This window comes from Narcine bancroftii, chromosome 1, assembly GCF_036971445.1.
Source record: "Narcine bancroftii isolate sNarBan1 chromosome 1, sNarBan1.hap1, whole genome shotgun sequence".
Classification (NCBI taxonomy): domain Eukaryota; kingdom Metazoa; phylum Chordata; class Chondrichthyes; order Torpediniformes; family Narcinidae; genus Narcine; species Narcine bancroftii.
In genome coordinates, this window is record NC_091469.1 from 106,801,517 (window position 1) to 106,826,719 (window position 25,203).

The following is a 25,203-nucleotide window of genomic DNA, read 5'->3' on the forward strand; positions in this document are numbered from 1 at the left end:
AAAACATTTGATGATGGTGGAGATCAGTGCCACAGGACAGTAATCATTGAGACCTGTTAATGTCACCCTCTTGGGTACTGGGATGGTGGGTGTCTTGAACCCTGTGGGAATGATGGGTTGCTGCAGTGAGGTGATGAAGGTGCCCGTGAAGACCTCCGTCAATTGGTCTGTGGAGTCCTTCAGAACCCAACCAGGTATGTTGTCTGGTCCCCAGCCTTGTGTGGGTTCACCTTGGATAGGGTTCTCCTCCCCTCGGCCACAACTATGCAAGGCATCTGTTCATCAGGGGGACATAGAGCTTTCTTTGACATCAAATTGGTCTCATCAAACCATGCATAGAAGGTGTTCAATCTGTCTGAAAGGGAGGTGTCATTGTCCTTAATTCGCAAGGTTGACTTGTGATCCTTTAAAGTCATGATCCCTTGCCACATGCACCTCATGTCGCCGGTATTGCACAGTTATCAGTCGATCTTCTGTGAGTACCTTTGCTTTGCCTACCAGATTGCATGGGAGAGTTCACCCCTGGTTGACCTTAGTGCCATCCTTACCCCTGTCCTGAAGGCAGCTCTAAAAAGGGCCTGACCTCTTCATCCAACCGGTGACATCCTCAATGTACCTGCTGATGTAGCCAGTTTCTGAGGTCATGTACTCTTCTATGTTTACGTGACTGATGTAGGTGGTTTCTTCCCTGAAACAGCTCCAGTCCATGGTCTCAAAGCAGTCTTGCAGCACTGCTATGGATCTCCACCTCCCCCCACCCCGGCCATGTTCTGGATCTCCCTGCAAACTTGCCAGCCAACCTGTAAGCCAGGTTTAGCAGGACAGATATGTGATCTGAGTAACCATGGTGTGGGGTGGGGGGGGGGTGGGGTTGTGAGGTGCAGCCTTGTATGCACCTGGATGTTGGTGTACACCTGATCCAGGGTGTTCTCTTTGGTGATGAAGTTAATATGCTATTGAAACTGTGGTAAGATTGTTTTCAGGTTGGCATGATTAAAGTTGCTAGCAACAATCATGGCACCGTCAGGGTGGGAAGTTTGGGCTTCGCAGATAGCACCATAAATTTCCTTCATGAATTCACCATCATTAGCCAAAGGTGAAATGTAGACTGAAAGCTGATATGCTAAAAGCTCTCTTTACAACCTTATCCACCTGTTTGACACCACTTTCAGGGGATTATGTATCTGTATTCCCAGACCCCTTTGTTTTTCTGCACTCGTCAGTGCCCGACCATTTACTGTGCATGTCCTTTCTTTGTTTGTCCTTCCAAAATGCAACACCTCACACTTGTCTGCATTAAATTTCATCTGCCATTTTCCATCCATTTTCTAACTGGTCCAAATCTCTCTTCAAGCTTTGAAAACCTTCTTTGCTGTCCACAATGCCTCCAGTCTTAGTGTCATTTGCAAATTTGCTGACCCAATTTACTACATTATCTTCCAGATCATTGATATAGATGACAAACCACAATGGTCCCAGCACCAATCGCTGAGGCACACCACGAGGCACAGCCATTATCGAATCCAGTTCACTTCTTCACCTAGCATCTGAACTTTCCTAACTAACCTCCCACGTAGAACCTTGTCAAAGACATTACTAAAGTTCATGTAGACAACATCCACAACCTTTCTTTTATCAACTTCATAAAAAAAATCTTTATAGCATTGGTTATACATGACATCATGTTCACTGGCCTATAATTTCCAGGGTTACTTCTGGAGCCTTTTTAAACAACAGAATAACTTGGGCTACCCTTTAATTCTCCAGCACCACACCTGTGGCTAAGGACATTTTAAATATTTCTGCCTGACCCCTTGACACCAAGGCTATACTAGCCTCCCTCAAGGTCTAAGGGAATATCTTGTCAGGGCCTGGGGATTCATCTACCCTTAACTGCTTTAAGACAGCAAGCATTTCTTCCTCTTTAATCTGTATAGGTTCCAATGCGTTACTGCGTGTTTTCCTTACTTCCCATCACTCTATGCCCATTTCATGAGTGAATAAAAATGAAAAAACTTTTTATGATCTCCCCCATTTCTTTTGGCTCCAAACAAAACCAATCACTCTGATCTTCAAGGGGACCAATTTTGTCACTTTAAAATGGCAACTCAAGTGGACAGAATGTGACACACTGTCTTGAATGGGCAGGGTTCTGAGTACAAAGGTTGGGATCTCATGAATCACTTGGACAAGGGAATAGTGAGACCACATGGAGCATTGTGTGCAGTTCTGGTAGTCCATCTCTTGGAAGGACATCAATAAATTGGGAGGGGTCCCGAAGAGATTCACCAAGATATATCTGGGACTGGAGGGGGGTCGGGTTATTGGGAAAGGTTGGATAGGCTGGGTCTTTATTCCTGAGAGTGTAGAAGACTGAGGGATGATCTCATAGAGGATTATACAATCACGAGGGTCACAGATAATGTGAATGCTCACAGTCTTTTGACCAGGGGCGATGGTTCTTGAAGCGAAATGCATGAATTTAAGATGAGGGGAAAGATTTAAGGGGAACCTGAGGGGCGATTTTGTTCCACTCAGAGGGGTCTATATCTGGGATGCCAGAGGAAACCATAGAAGTGGGCACAATAGTAACATTAAAAAATACATTTGGAGATATCTAGGAATAGGAAGAGTTGAAGTAGACCAATTGCAGGCAAATGAGAGTAGTCCAGAATGTCAGCTTGGTCAGCATGGACAAATTGGGCTGAAGAGACCGTTCAAAATGTTCAATTTAAGATTTCTAAATTTGGTTACACTAGGGTAGAAGCCTTTTCCAGCCATTGAGCTTCATGGTGCCCAATTGCAAGATTCCTTTATTGGCATGATAAAACAGATGTAATATTACACAAAATTGCAAAGATTTGCCATCAGCAGACATTGCCTGGCATCCCCTACAGTCAGAGAAAGTAAAGCAAAAGAGAGTACCTAACCTATCAACCCCATACATTTAAGAGGGTGGAAAGAAACAGGAGCAGCCAAGGAAAATCTACACAGGTCATGGAGAGAGCGTAGAAAGTCCTTGCTGCTGTATTCCTCCATGACTCCACACAAAGATATAGTTCTGTAAAAGACAAGAGAGAAGGGAAATGCATTCCAACAACTCCAAAGCCTCCAATGGAGATTCCTCTGTGGATTTACCTAATCAGAGCACCTGTGGCAATGCCAGCTTCAATTTCCCATCCTTAACTATCCCTGAGAAAATGATGGCAAGATGCCTCTTGAACCACTGCAGTCCTTAAATAAAGAAGCCCATTCTTAATGTAATATTACTGAGCAAAAGCATTAGCCACTGTGAGGTAGCTCAGTTTTGGTGTTCTCAATTCTACCCCACACGAAAGCCAAATATTGGAGTGAATGGTACATGATGATGAAGTCAAACATTCTGTGTCAGATGCAGACAGCCAGGGTTACTGGGGTACACTGCAAAGTAGATTAATTCCAAACTTTATCTGAAGCAGAAGCAAAGACAACCACTCACCTGGAGAAATCTTGACATCAAGAGCTGTTCTGATCAATGCCATCAATGTAGATGTGAAATGCACAGAGCCATCTTCAGCGATTGGCATATTCATTCTTACAAGCCGCTGGAAGGGAATGGTAAAGGGGAAGGTTAATGGGGAGTTTTGCACTGACCACAGTGTAGGGTGACACAGATGGTGGGTGACACTTTCCACAATGTTAGCCATTTATTTGCTGACTCAAGTGGCATTAAAACTCATTTTCTTTCTGAGATGAACAGTCTGCAGAGGGCTTGGGAAATATTTCTAATTTTCTGCAGGAGAGAAGTTTCCAAATACAAGCCAGAAATCTTGAACATTTCTGGGACTTTGTGTCATCATGAACAAGGTGGTAGCTCCAAGAATGTTTGGTGGTTGAAAGGTTAATTGGATATAGTTGAGCAGCACGGGTTTCATGAAGTTAAAATAAATGTTTAAAAAATTAAAATTCCTAGCCCTTTTTTCACTATCTTTTTTCACTATCTGAGGTGGAAAGATGCTGTCCCTCCCTCTCATGCACAATGGTTGTTGGATGTGATGGCATGTCATCTCTAGAAAAAGATTAGGTGTTCTACTACTGCAATGAATTTTAATTTTCTTTCACTTCGGGGTTCTTTTCTCAATTATTTTCAAAACTTGTAGATTAATTATTTTTGGCCTTTTCTTTTGACCCCATAATTAGTATTATTAAGTTGTGAACTCCTAAATTTGGCCAGCAGCTCCTAGAGGGTGGGGCTAGATTTTTAGTTTAGAAATATGTTTTTTTTTCTTTTCTCTCCCTTTCTTCCATTTTAATAACAAGGGCTACTTGTTTACTGTTATTTGACATTTGTAATTCAATATTGATTTACGATTATCATATGTACTTATGCAATTTGCGAATGTTAAAACCAATAAACAGATTGAAAAAGAAAAAATAAAATTAAGTGTCAGATTCTATATTCAGCATAACTTAGTTTTTTACCAATCTGCATTTCAATCACAGATGCAGCCAATTTTAAGGTTCAGATTAGTTTCAGAGTGACGAATTGTAATAATTTCATTGTCAGTTCCAGCGTCTTTCAGGTGTCTGAATGGGACTAACATAAATAAGAAAACAGTTCAAGTAGCAAGTATTTATTTTCAGAGAAGAAAATAAATGCATGGCTAGCATAGCAGTTAGCACAACCTGATCCAGGTTCAAATCCGGTGCTGTTCGTAAGGAGTTTGTCCTTTCTCTCCGGGTCTATGTGAGTTTCCTCCAGGTGCTCAGGTTTCCTCCCATCCTTCAAAATGTATGGGGGTTTTAGGTTAATTGGGCTATTTGGGCGACATGAGATCATGAACTGGAAAGGTCCTGTTGTCGCACTTTATGTCTAAATTTTAAAAAAATTGTCAATTGACATTACTTCACAAACTTGAGGCATAGCAATTTCAGGTACTGTTCCAAAATTTAGCCAACGTGTGTAAAGTCAGGGAGTCTGCAAATCTTAGTCAGCAGAGGAAAGGTTAACACACGTGATCATTCGTTCAACCCGACACAGCACATTGCAACAAACAACTTATTCAAATAGCAAAAGCGTTCACGAGCAAGAAAAATAACAACAGGGAGGAGAGGAGAAAGAGAAATACAGAACAAAGTGCAGGCAGGCAGTGTGTTCTCCAGTAGAGCATAAGCAGGCAGACATTTGCATCTAATTGAGAAGGCGAGCAAAGGGGCACATGCTGCAAAACAATGACACATGAACTGTACAGGGATCTAGTCCTGCTAGTCTGAAGAGAGGCTGTGAAAGATCAGAGGGACCAGTGTACAATTACAGATCAAGAGAGAGAGAAAGCAAAAAAAAAACCTGAGGGTCTCTTTAAAGAGAAAAGTAGAGTTTAAGTTTCAGCAAGATTCAAAGCAAAATCTTCTTGAAAATAGTCAGTGGACAGAGAAATGAGATAAAGAAAAGTGCAACAAGGTAAGGTTCAGAACAATTGGATAGTTCAATTGGAAAGAAATTCACAAAAAAGAAAGTACAAAACAAAATACAATTACAATGCTCCAGTGCACATCTACAAATTCTAAACGAAAATGTACTGTTATATTTTGTAACAGTGGTAACTGCAAATACACAGATAAATTTATTTCGAGACTCAACGATGAAAATGAGCAGATGTGCGTTACACAATGGAGGGCAAACTGGGATCTGAGATCAACATGTTCATGATATAATTGTGGAGAAGACTGATTTTAAGATCTTGTTTTGTTAAGGAGAAAGAGTTAATCGAGGATTGTGTAAAAGGGCTTTTGGAAAACAGATATCCTAACACATTAGACATAGAGAGTCCTTTTGCGCAGAGTAGGGGAATCAGTAAACAGAGGACACAAGTTTAAGATGATGGGGGCCAAGGAGGGGAGTTTTAATAGGAACCTGAGGGGTAATTTCTTTTACACATAGGATGGTGGGTGAATGGAATGGGCTGTTGGAGGAGGTGGATGTGGCAGGTCATTGGGTGTATTTAAGGCAGAGATTGATAGGTTCTTGATTAGCAAGGGCATTAAAGGATTATGGGGAGAAGATCGAGCATTGAGACTGAGTGGGAAAATGGATGAGCTCAAACTTGACGAGTTGAATAGCTTATTTCTGTTCCTGTGGCCTTATGGTATTATTGCAATGTTTAAGAAAATATTGGACAGTTACATGGATAGGAGTAGTTTTGAGGGATATGGACCAAATTCAGGCACTGTGGTGGGGGTGGGGGGGGCGGACATTTTGGTTATGTGGATATTGGGCTGAAGGGCTTGTTTCTATGCTGCATGACTCTATGACAAGTATCAGGAAAATATTGATTGATTTGATCCAAAACATTTTGATTTATTTTCACATGGAAAATAATTCAGTAATTGCCAAATTCTTTCCCAGTTTCTAAATCTTTTAGTCTTTATTTGAAGCCAATTACAACTTGTTGGACAAATTCAGAAGGTTGATCAGCATCTATTGTTTTGGGGGGTGGGGCAGGGGGAGGTGGTGCTGGTGGTGGGGGAATGACAAGCAATAATTGGTGATCGAGGTCAAGGTCAATTGTGGAGAGGGTGGGGGAGGGTTCGATAGGGGCGGGTAGAGGATTGGTGAAGCAGGGAAGGATGGTGAGGGATAGTGTGGGGAGGCGGATGATTGACAGGTGCCAAACAGAAAGAGGAAGAGGACAGATGGAACAAATTGGGCCAGGGGAGAGCAAGGGTGGAGAATGTATGTGGAGGATGAATCTCTTCACTGCTGAAGTTCTTCCTGAAGATAGTTTTTTTGCTCCATTTTCCAGCATTTTGTGTGTCACCATTCATTAAAAATTGCCCCTGCTGCTGCTCTTTCAAACTCCTTTTCCACCCTCCCCCTCCAATTTATCCCACTTCTTCCCCCCTCCCCCCCCAAACAATTCACCCATTTTTCCTTTCACCCCACTGGGTTTTGGAAAACTTTGTTTGAGTAATCATGTTATTTTTCAAATGTAAACAAAAATCAGGAAATGAATTTTATTTTGGTTGATCCTGGGAAATCAGTCACCATAAAAGCACCCTTTTAGCTGTGGGGTGCACAGGAATGATAAAACAAGGACCTTGGAGGCCAGGTACTGGTATTTATAAACATGCAGTACATCTAACTAGAACAGTGAAAATATTAACAAGTCTAACTTTTTATCATTTTTGTTTCTTTCATACTTAAGGAAGTTTGAAAAGAAAATCTACAATCCATTTGAATCTTAAATGTGAGAGAGGGAATGGGAGAGTGAGAGGAGAGAGAGCGGAGAAATGGAGAGGGAGAGAAGGGTACTGTGCAGGAGAGTGAAAGAGAGAGGGAGACCACACGATGGGAGGGAAGAGAGGGACAGAGAGGGGAGAGAGAGTGAAGAAAGGGAGACTACATGAGGGGGGGGGGAGGGAGAGAGAAAAAGAAAGGGGGAGGGAAACCACATAAGGAGTGAGAGAGAGGGAGAGTGTGTGTGTGTGTGTGTGTGTGTGTGTGTGTGTGAGAAAGAGAGAGAGAGAGAGGACAGGAAAGAGAGAAGGGGAGAAGGAAAGGGGAGAGGGAGGTGGAGAGGAAAGGGAGAGGGGAGGAGGAAGAGGAGAAGGGAAGAGAGAGACCAAATAAGAGGAGGGAGAGTGAGGGGGAGGTGGGGGGGGGGAAGAGAGAGAAGGGGAGAAAAGGGAGGGGGGGGGAGAAAGGGAGAGAGATCACAGAGGGAGAAAGTGTGTGTGTGTGTGAAAGAGAGAGAGAATAAGTGAGAAAGAGAGGGGAAGAGGGGAGGAAAGAAGGAGGAGAAAGAGGGAGAAAAAGAGATCATGGGCTATTCTCATATTCTGTGATATTGTCGTTTTTGTAATTTGATTTATTTTGATACAAGAACATTAGCACTTTTAATAAAATGCAGTATAATTGAATTATCTGTGACACCTCAGTCATACTTGGAATAAAATCTATCTTTTTTTTACTATGAAATCCTCTTTATGCATTAATATTTGGAATAAATGATTTTATTTTTATCTAAAGAATGTGATTGAACTCCTTGTGATAATATAACTCCAAATTTTCAAATTTGGAAAGACACAGATGAGTTTAAATGTTATTAACAATGGAGTCCTTTGAATGTGGAATGGAACAAACCATGGAACAGTTACACAAATATAACAGCACTCAGGATAAAGCACAGGTTTGGATTGACACATACAGCTGGTTTGTGCACAATTGCTTCATATGCTACCTTGTAGGCGATTCTTGCAGGACATTTCTTTCCCAGGCCTAAGGGTGGACACATGTGTCTCAGCATCTCATACATGTCATTGTAAGTGATGCGGCCACTTGGGAAACAAGTGAGGTAAAAATTTAAAAAAACACACACACACAAAGAGGGAATAAACAAGGATAGACAAGAACAAATATCCAGGTTAATTATATTCCAAAACATTGGTGCAAGATTTTCCAATGCAGATGTGGGCCTTGCACAGTCTCCTTGCCATAAAATATTGGCTCCCCTCATCCCTACTTCAATGAGGAATGAGTGACGGTTTGGTAAATGTTGGAATGGGTTGTTTCAATGGTGGCTTCTTTCAGGGCAGCATGTCAAGAAGTTTCTAGCAAATTCAGGAAAGCCAAATATTGGAGTGAATGGTACATGATGATGATAAGGTCAATCATTTCTGGTCAGATGCAGACAGTCAGGGCTATTGGGTTACTCAGCAGAGCAGATTAATTCCAAACCTTATAGGCCAACCCGTATGGGCAGTTCTTTCCTAAGCCAAGAGGTGGTGAGATTATGCGCAACAATTTGTACATATCCTCATAATGAATCCGGTAACTGGAAAAAGAATTTCACAAATTAGAAAGTGAGATCTACAAATGAATTGATGAAACAAGGGTCCATGTCAGTGACTGGGGTGAAACACGAAATTTGTACAGTGATTATAGTAAAAACACAGAAAGGCTGGAAGAACTCAGTCGGTCTCACAGGGTCCGCAAGAGGTGACGATATATTACCAACATTTCAGGCCTGAGCCTTTCTTCAAGGTAGGAACAAAAAAGCAGAGAGGCGCCTATATTAAGAGGCTGGGGAGAAGGGAAGAAAAGGAGGGGGAGGAGTAAAGACCAACAGACAAAAGGTGTTAATTGGATTTGAGGAGAGACGAAAGATAAGAATAGATTGGGAAGGGGGTTGTTTTTGGCCCTGTGAAAGGAAACAGGAAAAAAGGAGGAGAGATAGAGACAGAGGTAGATGGGGGAAAAAAAGACATCAGGAAAGATGGGGAGGTGGCTAATGGATATTGGAAGAGTCAATGTTAATGCCATCCTGTTGGAGGGTACCCAGATGGAATATGAGGTGTTGTGCCTCCAATATACAGGAGGAAATTGGTCTCGCCACCCACAGTATATTCTCATCTTTTCTCTCTTATCATATCCAAATAACACCTTTTGTCCCCGCAAAGTAGAGGAACAACATCTCATATGCTATGAGGAATAACACTTCACATGAACAATACCTCATGGCTGGCATGGTTACCGAGGCAGTTTGCACTATGCTATTAAAGTGTCAGCGGCTCGGGTTTTAATCTTGCGCTGTCTGTAAGGAGTTTGTACATTCTCCCTGTGTCTGCGTGGGCTTTCCCCAGGTGATCTGGTTTCCTCCCACCATCCAAAATGTGCAAGGCTGTAGGTAAATTTGGGTGTAATTGGGCAACACGGGTTTAAATGGCCAGAAATGGCATAACTGTGCTGTAAATAAAATTAAAAATTAGTTTTAAAATTATGAATTTATCATTTATATTTCATCTGGGCACTCTCCAACCTGATGGCATTAACGTCAACTTCTCTGGTTTTGCTTAGACTACCCCCCAACACCCCATCATTCCCTCTGCCTTCTTTCCTCTACCTTCTTTCCTCTACCTCTGTCACTCTCTTTTCCCTCTGTCTCCTTCCACAGAGCTGAAAACACCCCCCTTCCCCAATCAATTCTCATCTTTCCTCTTTCCTGTCCTCTTATATCCAATTGACACCTTTTGTCTATTGGTCTGTACCCCTCTCCCTCCCATTCTTCCCTTTTCCCCAATCTTTCCATACAGTCGCCTTCCTGTTTTTTCACTCATCAAGGCAGGGCTCAGTTCCGAAACATCAGTAATATATCCTTACCTCTGATGGATGCCAGGAGGCCAGCTGAGTTCCTCTAGCATTTCTGTTTTAACTCTATATCAGTGAGTGACTGGGTGATGAAAAGCAAAAGGAAGGCATGGAGAATGCAGAAATGGGGAACAAAATGAAAAACACACATAATTGGGACATAGGTTGAATAAATTCGAACGCTCATAAAAATAAAACAAGTCTTCATCCAGTCTTTCTTACACTGATGAGCACATTGTGCTTTAGAATTTATTGGAATCAAAAGCCAGGTATGTTAAATATTCTCTGCTCAGATACACAGGCAGCAGAACATTCAATCATAATTTTTAAGTCTAAAAGGTTTGTTACGCTAATATGGCTTGTACCATGAAACAAGCATTTCTGTTGTGGGTGGTCACTGGCTCAGCTGGTGTTGGGATTTCAATGTACTTGCCTTAGCAATGAAAAGAAATGGAAATGAACGTGGGCATTGAATTTCACTCTGATAGTTTGGAAGCTAATTATTATTGATGGAAAATCCCAGACAGTTCATGAGGAAAACAATACTTATATTTGATTGTTGAGGATATAATGGGGGGCGGTGGGGGGGGGAAAGGGGGTGGGGTGACTGTCACAAATAAACATATTCACAATAAAAATATAAAGACAGCAATTTAACAAAGAGCTTTGATTTAACTGTTAAATATGTTCAATACAAAATCGGGAAAAGTACACAAATTGAATACCATCATAAAATATTGTCCTGGAGTTGATTGATCCTGAATGAGAAAATGCAGTAAAACTGGTGTGTATTATATTTGTTTGATCATGTTTGATGTCTGTGAGGTTTTGAAATAATACTCCAGGCTGCATTCAATTTACAATGAATGCAACATTCCCTTCATTTTCTGTTTCCTTTTAAAAATGTATCAATATGGTTGACATCCACAGAAGTTCCCTGATGTGCACAAGTGACTCTCTGGTCATTGTGTCCTCTGCTTTACTCTGAAATGTTTCTTCTTTTGGGACATTAGACCATAAGACATAGGAGCAGAAATAGGCCACTCAGCCCATTTAATAATTTTCCCACTCAGCCCCACTGGCCGGCCTTCTCCCCATAACCTTTAATGTTCGGGCTAATCAAGAGCCTATCAACCTCTCTCTTAAATACATCCAATGACCTGGCCTCCACAACCGCATGTGGCAACAAATTCCACAGATCTACCACCCTCTGGCTGAAGAAATTCTCCACATCTCTGTACTAAGTGGACACCCTTCAATCCTAAAGTTGTGACCTCTTGTCATGGACTCTCCCACCATGGGAAACAACCTTTCTATATCTGCTCTATCCATACCTTTCAACATTTGAAATGTTTCAATGGCATCTCTCTTTTTCTCCTAAATTCCATTGAGTTTAGGCCAAGAGATGTCAAATGCTCCTCATATAAAAAGCCTTTCATTCCCAGAATCTCATTTATTTTTTATACCGAAGTGCATGACCACAAACTTTACAACCTTCGATTTCATTTGCCACTTCTCCACCCTTCTCCAGCCTCCATGTTTCCTCAACACTACCTGCTCCTCCACCAACCTTCACAGCATCTGTAAACTTGGTTACAAAGCCATTTTAGGGGTTCTTCATCTCACACTTTGGTGCTGGGCATGTGTATTTCTCAGTGTTTTTCATATTCAGTTCTTTCTCTGCTGTTTATTTTAGTGGAATGAATTTGACAGTCGGATCCAACACACGGATGTGATTGGGGGGTGAATTTCTATGCAAATCACAGTGAACCATATGTAAAGATTGATACAAATTTCAGCCCAATCTCATTCTTATAACCAGAAATGATCAGGAGTAATAGTTTTATTCCAACCTTGGTATTTTGTTGTATCCTTTGGCTTCAAATGAATACATTCATTCAATAAAAATGCAAGTTCTGAGATGCAACCCATAGGGTACAGTGGAAGCTTGTGCTATCGAAATGCAATACAACCTCTGTGAGTATTTTTCAATGATAAAATATTGTTAATTTGAACAAACTCACACGGTTCCCTGAATTCTGAAGTTTGTCCTCATAATGTTTGGCTTAAAATCACTTTTTATTATCCTGTTATTATGGGACAGACAGCTACCAGGAACTTATTTAAAACAAAGCAGTGACTCAAATGTGTACATTGGAAAACTTCTCAATGTTGAAATTACCAGACATAATTTAGAACTAAATTGATTTGTGTTGCTAAACTCTCCTTTGGCTTCCATGAATGCTTTTAGGAACTGTCCATGCTAATCTTGCCTCATCCAGACACCATAAAAAAGATCCTCTTTTGGAGAGAATGCACCCCTTTCCAGTCTGGGCACAGAGAGGTTTAGAAAGCTGACATGGCCCCATATGATTAATGAGAAGTGAACCGCGGAGAAAAGTTGAACTGTTCCATTTGACTGCCGCAGCCTAGACGGGAAGGAAGTAAGAAGGGAGGTGCTCTCATGTACTGAGTGCCAGGTTTCACCAGTGTCACGATACAGATATATCAACTGCATGAAAAGGAAACTACACTTGTAGATTTACAGAGTCCTTCTGTGTGTGCCAAAGTGGGCAGTTTTACCGAAGACCTGCTTCTTTTGGAGAGACCTGCTTGTTCTAGGGAGACCTGCTTCTTCTGGAGAGACCTGATTCTTATGGGGAGACCTGCTTGTTATGCGGAGACCTGCTTGTTATGGGGAGACCTGCTTGTTCTGCAGAAAACTGTTTGTTCTGAGGATACTTGCTTCTTCTGGAGAGACCTGATTCTTATGGGAAACTTGCTTGTTCTGGGGAGACCTGCTTATTTCGGGGAAACCTGCTTGTCCTGGGGAGAACTGTTCAGTCTGGGCACTTTCTTAGCTGCAGAATAGAATGGTGTGCCATTGGATCCCAGAGAGATGGAAAAAGTCAAGTTATAGGATATTTCACCTGGCATGATCACATAAAGATGTTATAGCAAGCTTCTAGAACTTTGTGACCTTATGGTCATATTTTTATCTGCTGTTTTCAGCCATTTCCTTGGACTAGTACTTAATTTAATATTGACTTTGGATAATATAGCTTGTGGTAAAGTTAATGAATTTCTGGTAGAATTCTCTGAGCAACGTCTCCTCTAAATAATTACTCAAACCATTTCAAACATACAGTTCCGCAGTTTGACATCAGAGTTCGGTGTTCAGTCAAGCCCCATCAGACAGACATTCTCGTTGGAAAGAAGATTGATTTTGCTCACCGGGCTCCTGGGTCATACTCAGCCCAGACACGAATGAACTCATCCAAGTGGTGAGGTCCCAAGATAGAGGAGTCACGCGTTAAATACTCAAAGTTGTCCATGATGACAGCTACAAAGAGGTTTAACATCTGGAAAAAGGACAAAAGTAATTACATGGACTGTCCATTGAACCAATTAAACAGCATAAAACTTTTCAAAAATGCAACTACAATAGTTAGCCCTGCAAACTCAACATCATCTTTTAAATGTAGGTTTGTGCGAACAATTACAAATTCATTAAAAAGAAACAAGGACTGGTATAAACAAGCATTTGATATAAGAACTATCAAATCATCAGACAGTGGTTAACACGGAATGTCATGCAGACATTGAGAGACGAGAACTCAATGAACAGGTCCAGGACATCTGGCAGAATATCTCATTCCAAATGTCCACTAATAAGCACCAAGAGTTAGCCTGGCTGGTGGTGAGAGGAGCACTCCTAGTCAGATCCATCTGTACTATTGGAACATCACCCACAATGCACGTTGTCTCCCAGATGACTGCGGTAGAGTGAAGACAATTGCCAACCTCTTTGCAGCATGCAGATTTGCAAAGAATGTGTTGGGAAAGATGCAAGGGTCCTTGTCATGGTTCATCCCCAGCAGCAGAGTGACAGATTTATTGTTTGTGCAGTTCCTGGTGAGATACTCAGAAACTGACATCCAGAGCTGTTGGAGGATCATAAGCTTGGAGAAAGACATCCTTGGGTCTGCCCAAAACCTGTTGGACTTTCAGCACAGTGAGATGTCGGTCCGGAAACGCTGCCAACTGGGACATTCCAGGCTGCAGGAATATGTGCTGAAGAATGCACTGAAGTTTGGCACAAACAATGTGAGGGCTTTGTGGGGAAGACCACAGTCTAAAATCCTTCCGTCACCATGCATTGAGGGGCTAAGACTGAGAAGAAGTCACTCAAACAATAGAGGGAAGTAATGACAAGGTGCCACAGTGGTAGCATTGATGCTACATTGTAAACAAGGTAACAAAGTACACCAATATAATGTCAGAATAAGGCACTGAGGCTGCGCAAAGACTTTCTTTTGATTTTCTTTTGTACATAGTTTTATTGAGAATAAAGTTTATTTTAGGAAAAATATTTTAAATGAAAACTCTAATTCGCTGCTGTGGATCCATGGTGCAGCTGAAGTGAAATGTGAGCAACTTTGACGTTAGCCCTTTTCACACTGGCTAACCAGTAGATTGGCTGTTTAGTGAATCAGTTAAGGAAGCCATTTTTGCCTTTCACACTGGACTACTGTTAACCTGTTCTCTGTGTCCTTTCACACTCAGACAAGGCATCCCCAGGGATAGGGGATCACACCCTCCACTAGTGATATTTGACTGATGCATCGAGAGATGGTGGAGCTGCCCTAAATCCTGATCAATGTATTATGATCTTGTATTAAAAAAAATAATCATGCCTAATTATAACATTAATTATAACAGTATAATTTGCCGACCCACTTAAACCTTTATAAATTTCTAAAAAAACTGGGGGAAAGTGGTATAAAACACATAGCCACACAATTTATAAAGCCCATGAGAAAAGAGCGATGGCAGACCTGCCCTCCCAGATTCTGTACACCAGAGAAAAGGCTGTATGCTTGGAGCACTCATGGAGGATTTTTTCTGCTGCACGGAATTCTAGGAGGGCAGATCTGCCATTGCTCTTTATAAATTGTGTACTATGACCGCTAGGACTTTCCCATGGTCTTTATAAATTTATAAAGGTTTATACAGGTTCGCAAATTTATATATTATTTTTAATCTTTTGTTTCCTTCACTTTCCTGCACTCATGCAAAAATGTCATCAACGTGACACTACTTTGTACCTGAATAGTCCTGGATAGTCCATGTCCCTTTCACACTGGGCTAATCGGCACGCATGATTTGATGCCTGTGTGCCAATCAAGGAGCTTTCACACTGGACCCTTAGCCAGTAGAATGGCGGTTAATTACTGAGACAAGGTGCCAGTGTGAAAGGGACTAGAGACTCACGGAATAAACCTGTTGCTGAGGAAGGAACGTTGTTTTTGACTCGTTTTTTTTTGTGCTCACAGCTTTCAAGATAAATCCCCTGATCTTTTCAAGAGTACAAAATAAATAAAGAATGAGTTTCTGTCGTGGGGAGGTTGTGAGCCTGCTGGAAAGGATTTACATCAACCACAGTTGTGGCGACACTCCACAGTGATACCATCCTATTCATTATTACCTCGGAAGAAAAAATGAACTTTCTGTCTGGATTGTAGTTTAACTCAATGGTGAAAGCTATTGTTTTGATTTATTTGTGGTAAGCTGCGAAATGGCATCTTTCAAGAGGTAAGGATCTGAAGAGAATGCTAATTTTAATAAACTGAATCATGACTATTTGGAGCCATTTATTAATGCTTTTTTACATCGAAAAGGTCCACTTATTCTAATAAAACTATAATTTCTATGGCATATCACAATACAGAAGCAAAGACTGAGGAAAGTAAAGATCCTGCCTCCCTCTTTAAAACCATTTCTACTCCTGCTGCATAAATATACTATGTGAAAATATAATTCCTGATATTATTCGGGAAATGGAAACTACAGGTTTCGCGGTGAACTCTTCAAGATAGAGCTGATAAGTGAAAATTGGAAAAACACAGAAATGTTGGAGGAACTCAGCTTCATAGGAGGTAAAAAAGAACCCAACATATTACTGGCTTTTTGGGCCTGAGGCTTTCTTCAAGGTGTGAGTAAAAAGCAGACAGGCACATGAATTAAAAGGCTGGGGAGAAGGGAAGAAGGAGAGAGGGAGGATGACAGACCAACTGACAAAAGGTGCTAATTGAATGATAAGAGAGCAGGAAAGGAAAGGGTGAGAATTGATTGGGGGAGGAAGTTTTTTGACTCTGTGAAAGCAGAACTGGGGGAAAGGAGACAGAGGGAATGAGAGAGTTAGAAGAAAGGAGACATGAAAAGATGGGGGTGGGGACCAACAGAAACCGGAGTAGTTGATTGATGTTAATACCATCCTATTGGAGGGTGCCTAGACAAAGTGAAAACAGCCTGCTGAAAATCGGATATTTTACTCTTCCTCAATCAATTCAACTTTGCTATCTCAGAATGACGTGCATAAGACTTATTTAAATTATGAAGCCAGTTCTGAATGAAGGGCGTTCGTATTTAATAACCTTTTACATCTGTTCCTCCTGAAAGTACATCTGCACTGCATCAAAGAGCGGCCATGAATAACAAAGGTCAGGGCAATGAGGTGCAAATGTGCTGGACTGTTTAGCTGGTGCCAGATTCATGGGACTAACAAAAAGTCTTTGATGCTGTTATAGATTGGATAATTTTAACTTTGATGTTATTCTCGAGAATTAGTTCCACTTCAGTATCAGAGTTAATGTGGAACAATGGGGTCTTTTGAAACCAATGACAGAACTGTTGCACTCAGTGTTGACTGCTGGATGTGGCCCAGGTGAATGGGGGAATTGACGGGTGACTGGCCTGCAATCGATTGTGTGAATTTCTGTTGGTCAGTGACTTGCTGGGATCCATTTCGCTTCATGGAGTTATCATTATGCTTGCGTGCTAGTGTGCATGACTGATATATTCTTGACTGCTGGAGGAAATGTGTGTGAGCATGTGCATTTTTATTAGTTTGAAATCCAAGAGCAAATGACTGCAGTTGCAGGAAATCAACTATAAAAAACAGAAATGTTGGAAACAACAATCTATTATTTGATGAAGAGAAACAGTGTTAATGATTCACATCAATGACGATTCATTAACTCTGAGGAGAATTCTGATTTGTGAGTTTCCCTTTTGGAATTGGCTGCACGGTTAGCCCAGTGGATGGCACAACGCTGTTACAGCGTCAGCGATCAGGACCTGAGTTCTATTCCCATACAGCCTGTAAGGAGTTTGTACGTTCTCCCTGAGTCTGCATGGGTTTTCCCTGGGGCCTCTGGCTTCCTCCCACCATCCAAAATGTACTGGGCTTATATTGGGTGTATTTTGGCGGCATGGGTCCGTTGCCTGAAAGGGCCTGTTACTGTGCTGTATGTCTAAATTTAGAAGATATCAGGAAGAAGACACTGCCATAATTGAGATTCGAAATTGTGGTAATACAACCGCTACACTGGCCACACTCCTATCGGCCTACTGCAGGGGGTAACCACTGTACCTGCAGGTAGGTAACTTGAGAGGCTGGCCCAACCTGCCAGCTGTCAATCACCTGCCTATATAAAGACTCGAGCCAACCCCTTCGGGGGATCAATCGGACACACGTGGAGCCAGCAAAGATACTAAGACTGGTGTACAAGTTTAAGCTAATTAAAGCCTGTTGTACAGTCTGTGGACTTTGCATCAGAATCATTTGCACAGCAGCGCTCACAGTAACTGTACTAGTTGAATAACATTCAGAGCTCTGTATGTTTGACTTGGAATTAGTGTGCTTCAACGTTGGCGTACCTCAGAGTTTATCAATGTGGTTAAAAAAATCTGGATATTGTGAAGCTGTTATGCCATTGGTACTTTATCTCTGTGTATGGCTGGCCTGCATCCTCCCTGTAACTCCTCTCCTTGGAATTGCCCAATAAAGGTGGTTAAGCCTGAGTCCCTCCCTCAGTATGACTCTGGGAATCAGGCCAGCCACAGGAACATGTGTCCAGCCTTATGGTAATAAAAGCCTGTCGTACAGTAACTCCAGTCTTGTGGTGTTATTGAGAGCATATTAATTTTATTACCATAAAGTTGTTTACCACAATGGACAAGTTGCTGAAGTCAGACAAGCTAGATATTGATCCGCAATTGCCTGAAGCCCCAGACTGATTCGAGCTCTAGCTACTCTGTTTTAAAGACTTTCTTCATGCCTCCGCTCAAGTCGTGGGTTCCGACAACAACAAGCTACGTCTACTACAATTGTGGGTCAGCCACTGTGCTTACAAGTTCCAAAGCCAGTACAGGCCCAGGATGAATGCAGTCTACCCCAGACAACTCTTGGCCACCCATAGCAACAATCTGGTGAGCCCCTCAAGGTATATTTTTGGGCCCTGGGCCAACTCATAGCAGGTATCCAATCAGACTATATCTCCCAGCGACTGCTGGAACTGGATGAACTGACTTTGCAGAGGTCTTTCAAAGTATCCAAAATGTTGGATGTAGCCCTCCAGAACATGGATTAATTTTTCTCTGACAATGCAACCACCTCATGGGAAACACAGATATCGCCATCTTAGGATGCGAGGTCCCAGTCCACCTCCATGCAGGGGCGCCTTGTCTTCACCACCACCACCGCCACCACCAAGCACTCGAAGTGCTTCTTCTGAGGCCAATGGAAACATCCCTGAAAGCGCTGTCCAGACAGGAAGCAGTGTGCTCAGGATGTGGGAAGAAGGGACACTATGTCAAAGTCTCTAAGTCCAGACCTTCCCTTCTCCCAAGCAGTGCCATGTGTAGGGGGCTGGCACCATCTTAACTGGCATAATTTCTGAAGCCATTTCTGCCCCCAAGCAATAGCACTGCATGCATGCCATGGACGCCACCATCTCACTAGCTCGGGTCACGGGCACCATCTTACCAGTCCGAATCAGACAGTAACTCTGACAATGACCAGGTACTGGCATCGATTGTACTCAACCAGGACAGCCCCCACCAGCTTGCCATTCGATGATGGAGGTCGAGGTAAATAGTCATCTCACTAACCGCCTATTTGATAGTGAGAGCACAGAGAGCTTTGTGCATCCCGAGACCATCTGGGACTACTCTCTCATGGTGAGCCCAGCGAGTTGCAAGATCTCCATGGCCTCCAGGTCCCAGTTGGCAGAGATTTGTGGCTACTGCATGGTGACATTGATCGTATGCGGCATAACCTATGAAAATTTTAAACTGTTATTAATGCCACAGCTCTGTGCACCTCTGGTACTGGAGTTAGACTTCCATTGCCACCTCAAGAGCATCACTATGGAATTCGACAGGCCCCATACCCCCTCATGGTCCAAAACCATCAGTTTCTAAACCACTTGCCCTCCCCGCTGCACGTAACCAAGCGGCATAACTTCCCACCACATCCCACCTGAGGGCTGTCCACCCTCCAGACACTCCCAACTGTAAGCTGGTTGCTACCAAGAACAAATGGTATAGCACTGGGGACAAGGGATTCATTAGTTCAGAGGTGCAATGGCTTCTGGCCGAGGAGGTCATTGAACCAAGCTCTAGCTCCTGGAGAGCCCAGGTTGTGGTGCTCAAAAACAGGGGAAAACTCCACATGGTGATCGGTTGCAGACAAACTATCAACCGCTTCACGCAGCTGGATTTGTACCCTCTCCCCCATATTGCCGATATGGTGAGCCAGATCGCCCAGTACTGGGCTTTCTCTATCATAGATTTAAAATCGGCATATAACCAGCTTCCCATCTGCCAGTACACTGCATATGAGGCAGGCAGCCACCTCTACCACTTCCCACAAGTCCTCTTCAGAGTCACCAATGGTGTCTCTGTCTTTCAGAGAGAAATGGATCAGATGGTGGACCAGCATGGGCTCAAGGCCATGTTCCTCTATTCGGACAATGTCACCATCTGCGGGCATGACCTACAGCACCATGACGTAAACTTAGCAAAATTCCTCCAAATGGCCAAGGCACTCAATGTCACTTATAGTAAAAATAAATGTGTTTCACACATCACACCTGGCCATCCTTGGTTGTGTCGTGGAACATGGTGTCATTAGTCCTGACCCCGACTGCATGTGCCCCCTTGATGGAGCTGCCACTCCCTCATAGCCAAAAGGCCCTGAAAGGGTGCCTGGCCTTCTTCTCATGCTACACCAGTGGATCCCCAATTATGCAGACAAGGCCTGCCCCTGGTGAAAGCCACCTCCTTCCCTCTGTCGGCGAAAGCTCGGGTGGCCCTCACCCACATCAAAGAAGACCTTGTCAAAGCCACAATACATGCCATGGACAAATACCACCCCATGCCAGGTGGAGAGCAATGCCTCCAACTTTGTCCTTGCCACCACCCTAAATCAAGCAGGCAGGCCCATGGCGTTTTTCAATGGCCCTGAAGTCCAACACTCCTCTATTGAGAAGGAGGCTCAGGCAATTGTTGAAGCAGTGCAACACTGGAGTCAGTACCCGGTCAGCAAATGATTTATCCTGCTGGCTGACCAACATGAAGACGCTTTTATGTTTAATAATAAGCAGTGGGGTAAAATCAAAAATGATAGGATTCTGAGGTGGAGAATAGAACTCTCCACTTACAACTATGACATCTTGTATTGGTCTGGGAAACCCTATCCCTGTACCTCCACAATGACCTCTGCCACCCCATTTTTTCACTTTGTTGAAGCCAGAAACCTTCCCTATTCCATTGACAATGTCAGGGCGCTGACCAGAAACTGCCAGGTCTGTGCTGAATACAAGCCACTCTTCTACAAGCCCAAGAGGTCACACCTGATCAAGGCCACCCGCCCCTTGAATGCATGAGCATGGATTTCAATGGGGCCCTTGCCCTCCTCCAACAGAAACCTGTACTTCCTCAACATCATTGATGAGTACACATGGTTCCCCTTTGCCATCTCCTGCCTGGACATGACCATGGCCACAGTCATAAAGGCAATGAACAGCATTTTTACCCTATTCAGGTATACCTGAACTACATCCACAGAGATGAATAACAAGCTGCTTAAATACCTTTAGGTGCAGGGCATCACCACCAGTAGCTATAACCCCTGGGTAAATGGCCAGGTGGAAAGGGAGAATGACACCATTTGAAAGGCAGTCCTCCTAGCCTTGAAATTGAGAGGCCTACCCATCTCTCATTTGCAGGAGGTCCTCCCAGTGGTGCTCCATCGATTAGATCCCTCCTGTGTACAACCACTAACAGAACACCATATGAATGAATGTTTTCCTTCCCCAGGAAGTCCACATCAGGAACGATGCTACCATCCTGGTTGACATCCCCAAGACTGGTCCTGCTCCAGAGGCATGTGTGCAGCCATCAGACTGACCCACTAGTGGAGAAGGTCCACCTCCTTCACGCCAACCCCTAATGTGCCTATGTGGTGTACCTGGATGGACACCAAACACCGTCTCTGTCGACGACCTGGCTTGCGAAGGAGACCCCCGAGACCGCTACCAGCCCAGTGAGACTGACTACCACTATTAACCACGACATACCTGGGTATCTTACTCTGACCCATGCACCAGCTGTTCCAACCATCACGGCTGACCCCCAGCTCCCTGTCCTGACCCCCCACCCCACCTTCCCCATCCTAGTCACCAGGTTCGCAAACTGCCGACCTGTTCCAAATTGACCAGAAACCAGCACCTGCACCACAGCCAGCAGCACAGCACAGAAGACACAGAAGACGACTGGACACTAAACCCACTCAACCCTGCCAGACTTTTTTTAAAAAGAGGGGAATGTGGTGATACCACTGTGAGACTGTTATAGCATTGGTACTGTTTCTCTGTGTATGGCTGTCCTGCCTCCTCCCTGTAACTCCTCCCCCTGGAATTTCCAATAAAGGAGATTACACCTGAATCCCTCCCTGAGTACGAATTCTGGAATCAGGCCAGCAATGGGACCATGTGTCCAGTCTTATGGTAATGAAAGCCTGTCATAAAGTAACTCCAGTTTTTTGGCGTTATTTATAGTGTATCACATTGGTTCAAAAACAAGAGGATCCCAGTTGATTAAAATCAACTCCTGGTTAATCAGTTCCGGCATCTGACAGATATTAAATTCAATCCAATGATACAGAGAAATGTTATTGGAATAATACTGCTCAAAAACAGCACAAGATTGCAGCCAGCAACTTAGTCCTAAATGGCATCTTTATCTCTGCCCCAAAAGGTTCAATAGAAGGTTAACAGACAGTATGCGGTGCCAGTTGTTCACTGATCAGGTGGTTGTATGTGTGTAGGTTTCAGAAGGGCGGATGAAACAGAGGAAGGGAGAGGGAAAGTCAGGAAGGACTTTTGAAAAATTCAAAGACCAGCCATAAATGGTTGAGTATTATTCTGAGTACAGGGTGGTACCGTTAGTGTTGTAGTTAGCACAACACTATTACAGCGCCAGTGACCAGCACTGTCTGTAGAAGTAAGTACGTTCTCCCCATGACCTGCAAGGGCTTCCTCTGGGTGCTTCGGTTTCCTCCCATGTTCCAAACACTCCATAGCTCCTTCAGAGAGGCAGCGCAAGTGGACAAGGTTAGAAAGAAGCTCTCTTCTGTAGGTCTGTTGATTATAAACTTGGAAAGTCATGTTGCAGCTGAATAAAACTTTGGTTCAGACATAGTTGGAGTATTGTGTGTAGTTTAGGTCACTCAATTACAGGAAGGATGTGAAGGCTTTGGAGAAGCTAGAGGAGAGATTCACCAGATTGAAGGTATTAGTCATAAGGAGAGGCTGGAAAAACCTGGCACCTTTATAACCATATGACCATATGACAATTACAGTACGGAAACAGGCCATCTTGGCCCCTCTAGTCTGCACGGATTTAAGTGAACTCCACTAGTTGTACCTACCTGCTCCCTTGCCCATAACCCTCCAATCCCCTCACATCCATGTACATATCTCACCTCCTCTTAAATGACAAAATTGACCCTGCTGCAAGCACCTCTTCCGGAAGGTCATTCCATTCAGCCACCACTCTCTGAGTGAAGAAGCATCGTCTTATGTTACTTCTAAAGTTTTTCCCCTAACCCTTAACTTATGACCCCTTGTTCCAATCTCTCCTACCCTCAAGGGAAAAAAAAGAGCTTATTCACATCTACTCTATCTATTCCCCTCATAATTTTAAATACCTTTATCAAATCTTTCTTGGGAGCTTCAGAGTGACCTGATAGAAATTGATAAAATGGTAAATGGTATAAATCGGATAGATAGTAAATTTATCATGAAAAGTTCATTTCTATGCACAGCAGGTAATTAAGAAGGCAAAGGTGGTGTTGAAAGTAAATCATGAAAATCTGTAGAAGTAAAAACATAAAATGCTGGAGAAATTCAGCAAGTCAAACAGTGTCTTTTATGTAGCAAAGGTAAAGATACATAACTGATGTTTCATGCTTGAGCCCTTCAAAGTATAAGAAAATGCTGGCAAGCGTTTGAACAAAAGATTTTGGGGGGAAGCAGGGGTGGCAAAGGCAGGAGATGATAGGTGGTGAAAGGAGGGAGGGGACAGCATCAATGAGAGGGAGGAGGGATGGCTGGGAAGGTAAGGAGGAAGGGAGGGGAGAACTGGAAAGAAAAGATGAACAGGTTTAGTGAAAAGCAGAGGTCAATGTTCACACCATCTGGTGGGAGAGTGCCCAGACGGAAAATAAGGTGTTGTTCCTCCAATCTTCAAGTGGTCTGGGTAGGATAGTACATAAGGCCATGGACAGGCATGTGAGACTGGGAGTGTGACTCTGAATTGAAATGGTTGGCTACTGGAAGGTCGCTGTTGTTGTAGATGGAGATCTGCGATGGGTCTCTCCGATGTAGAGAATGCCACAAAGGGAGCACCCGATGCAGTAAATAAGTCCTGTGGATGTACAAGGAAGTGTTGCTTCACATGAAAGGCCTATATGGAGCTCTGGATCATGGTGAGGGTGGAGGTGTGGGTGCAAGTTTGTATCTCCTGCGGGCATAGGGGAAGGTGCCGGTGGGCGGGGAGGGGGGGGGAAGAGCACGAGGGAATCATGAAGGGAGTGGTTCCTGTGGAAGGCCGAGAGGGGAAGAGAAGGAAAAATGTGTCTGGTGGTGGGATCCTGTAGTAAGTGCCAGAAATTCCAATGGATGATGTGTTGGATGTTGAGGCTGGTGGGGTGGTGGGTGAGGATGAGAGGGATTCTATGTCTGTTGTGTCTGGGGACAAAGGGGACTAGGGCAGATGAGCAGGAAATGGAGGAGATGTGGGTGAGGGCTGAGTTGATAGTGGTGGAGGGGAAGTCACGCTTGTGGAAGAAGGCAAAGTTGTTCATTGCTAGAGGGAATGAGATTGAGAGTGTGGTGATATGTAATTACACCGCTAGGTCACCAGGGGTCATCGCAGTGACCTTGTATATAAAGCAGTCCAGAGCTACAGTCTAGCCTTCCAGGTTCATCTTGCAGAGAGGCAAGACCTCTTAGTGTACATATTAGTTTATTAAAGCTGTCTTATACTCGCACTGGTGGTGTGGTCATTGTCAGTACAGAGAGCAGGGAGGTACTTCTGTAAAAAAAAGAACTTCACAGATCCCTGATGAAGGGCTCAGGCTCGGAACGTTGACCATGGATGCCTGCACATCCTGCTGAGTTTCTTCAGCACTTTTGTTTTCTGCACTCCACTGCACTTAAACATTCTTGTTTAACTCTGTGAAACATGAGGTCTGAGAACAATAAGAATTGAACATCGGAGTTTCTGCCAAAGTTTAGCTTTAAAGAAATAAGATGATACAGATTGTAACCAGTTTGTGTGCGCTTAAAGAATGCTTGAATGATCAATTCATTATGACCCTCCAATTCCGATCCACTTGCAGGTAGGTTCTGATTTCATTTGCAACTCTACCACATATGGTGTCATGAAGCTGACCAAAATACTCCCAACAGTTTTCGCTAACATTTAGAAACGTATCAACACAATGAAAGAGGTTTTATCTCTGCTTCACAGGTTAATTTTTTAATCTTTTCAATTTTTTGTAATACATCAATTCAAATCTTTCACTAACTCTTCATAAATCACTATATTGGTTTCTAAGTGGTCTCGTTCTTTCTCTTACATCACAAAGGCAATCTGTCACAGAGCTGACACCTAAGATGATGCTGCTTTGAACTACAATGAGCAAGAGGAAAATGACAGGCTTT

General features: G+C 43.2%; 1 protein-coding gene across 1 annotated transcript in view; it reads right to left on the reverse strand.

Annotated features, from left to right (window-relative positions):
* Positions 1-25,203, reverse strand: part of LOC138762259 (probable voltage-dependent N-type calcium channel subunit alpha-1B) — a 927,445-nt gene that overhangs the window by 81,761 nt on the left and 820,481 nt on the right. The window contains exons 38-40 of the mRNA XM_069935943.1: positions 13,361-13,488; positions 8,220-8,316; positions 3,479-3,584 (exon numbers count right to left, since the gene is read on the reverse strand). Coding sequence (XP_069792044.1) covers positions 3,479-3,584; positions 8,220-8,316; positions 13,361-13,488 — 331 coding nt within the window. The remainder of the gene's footprint in view (positions 1-3,478; positions 3,585-8,219; positions 8,317-13,360; positions 13,489-25,203) is intronic.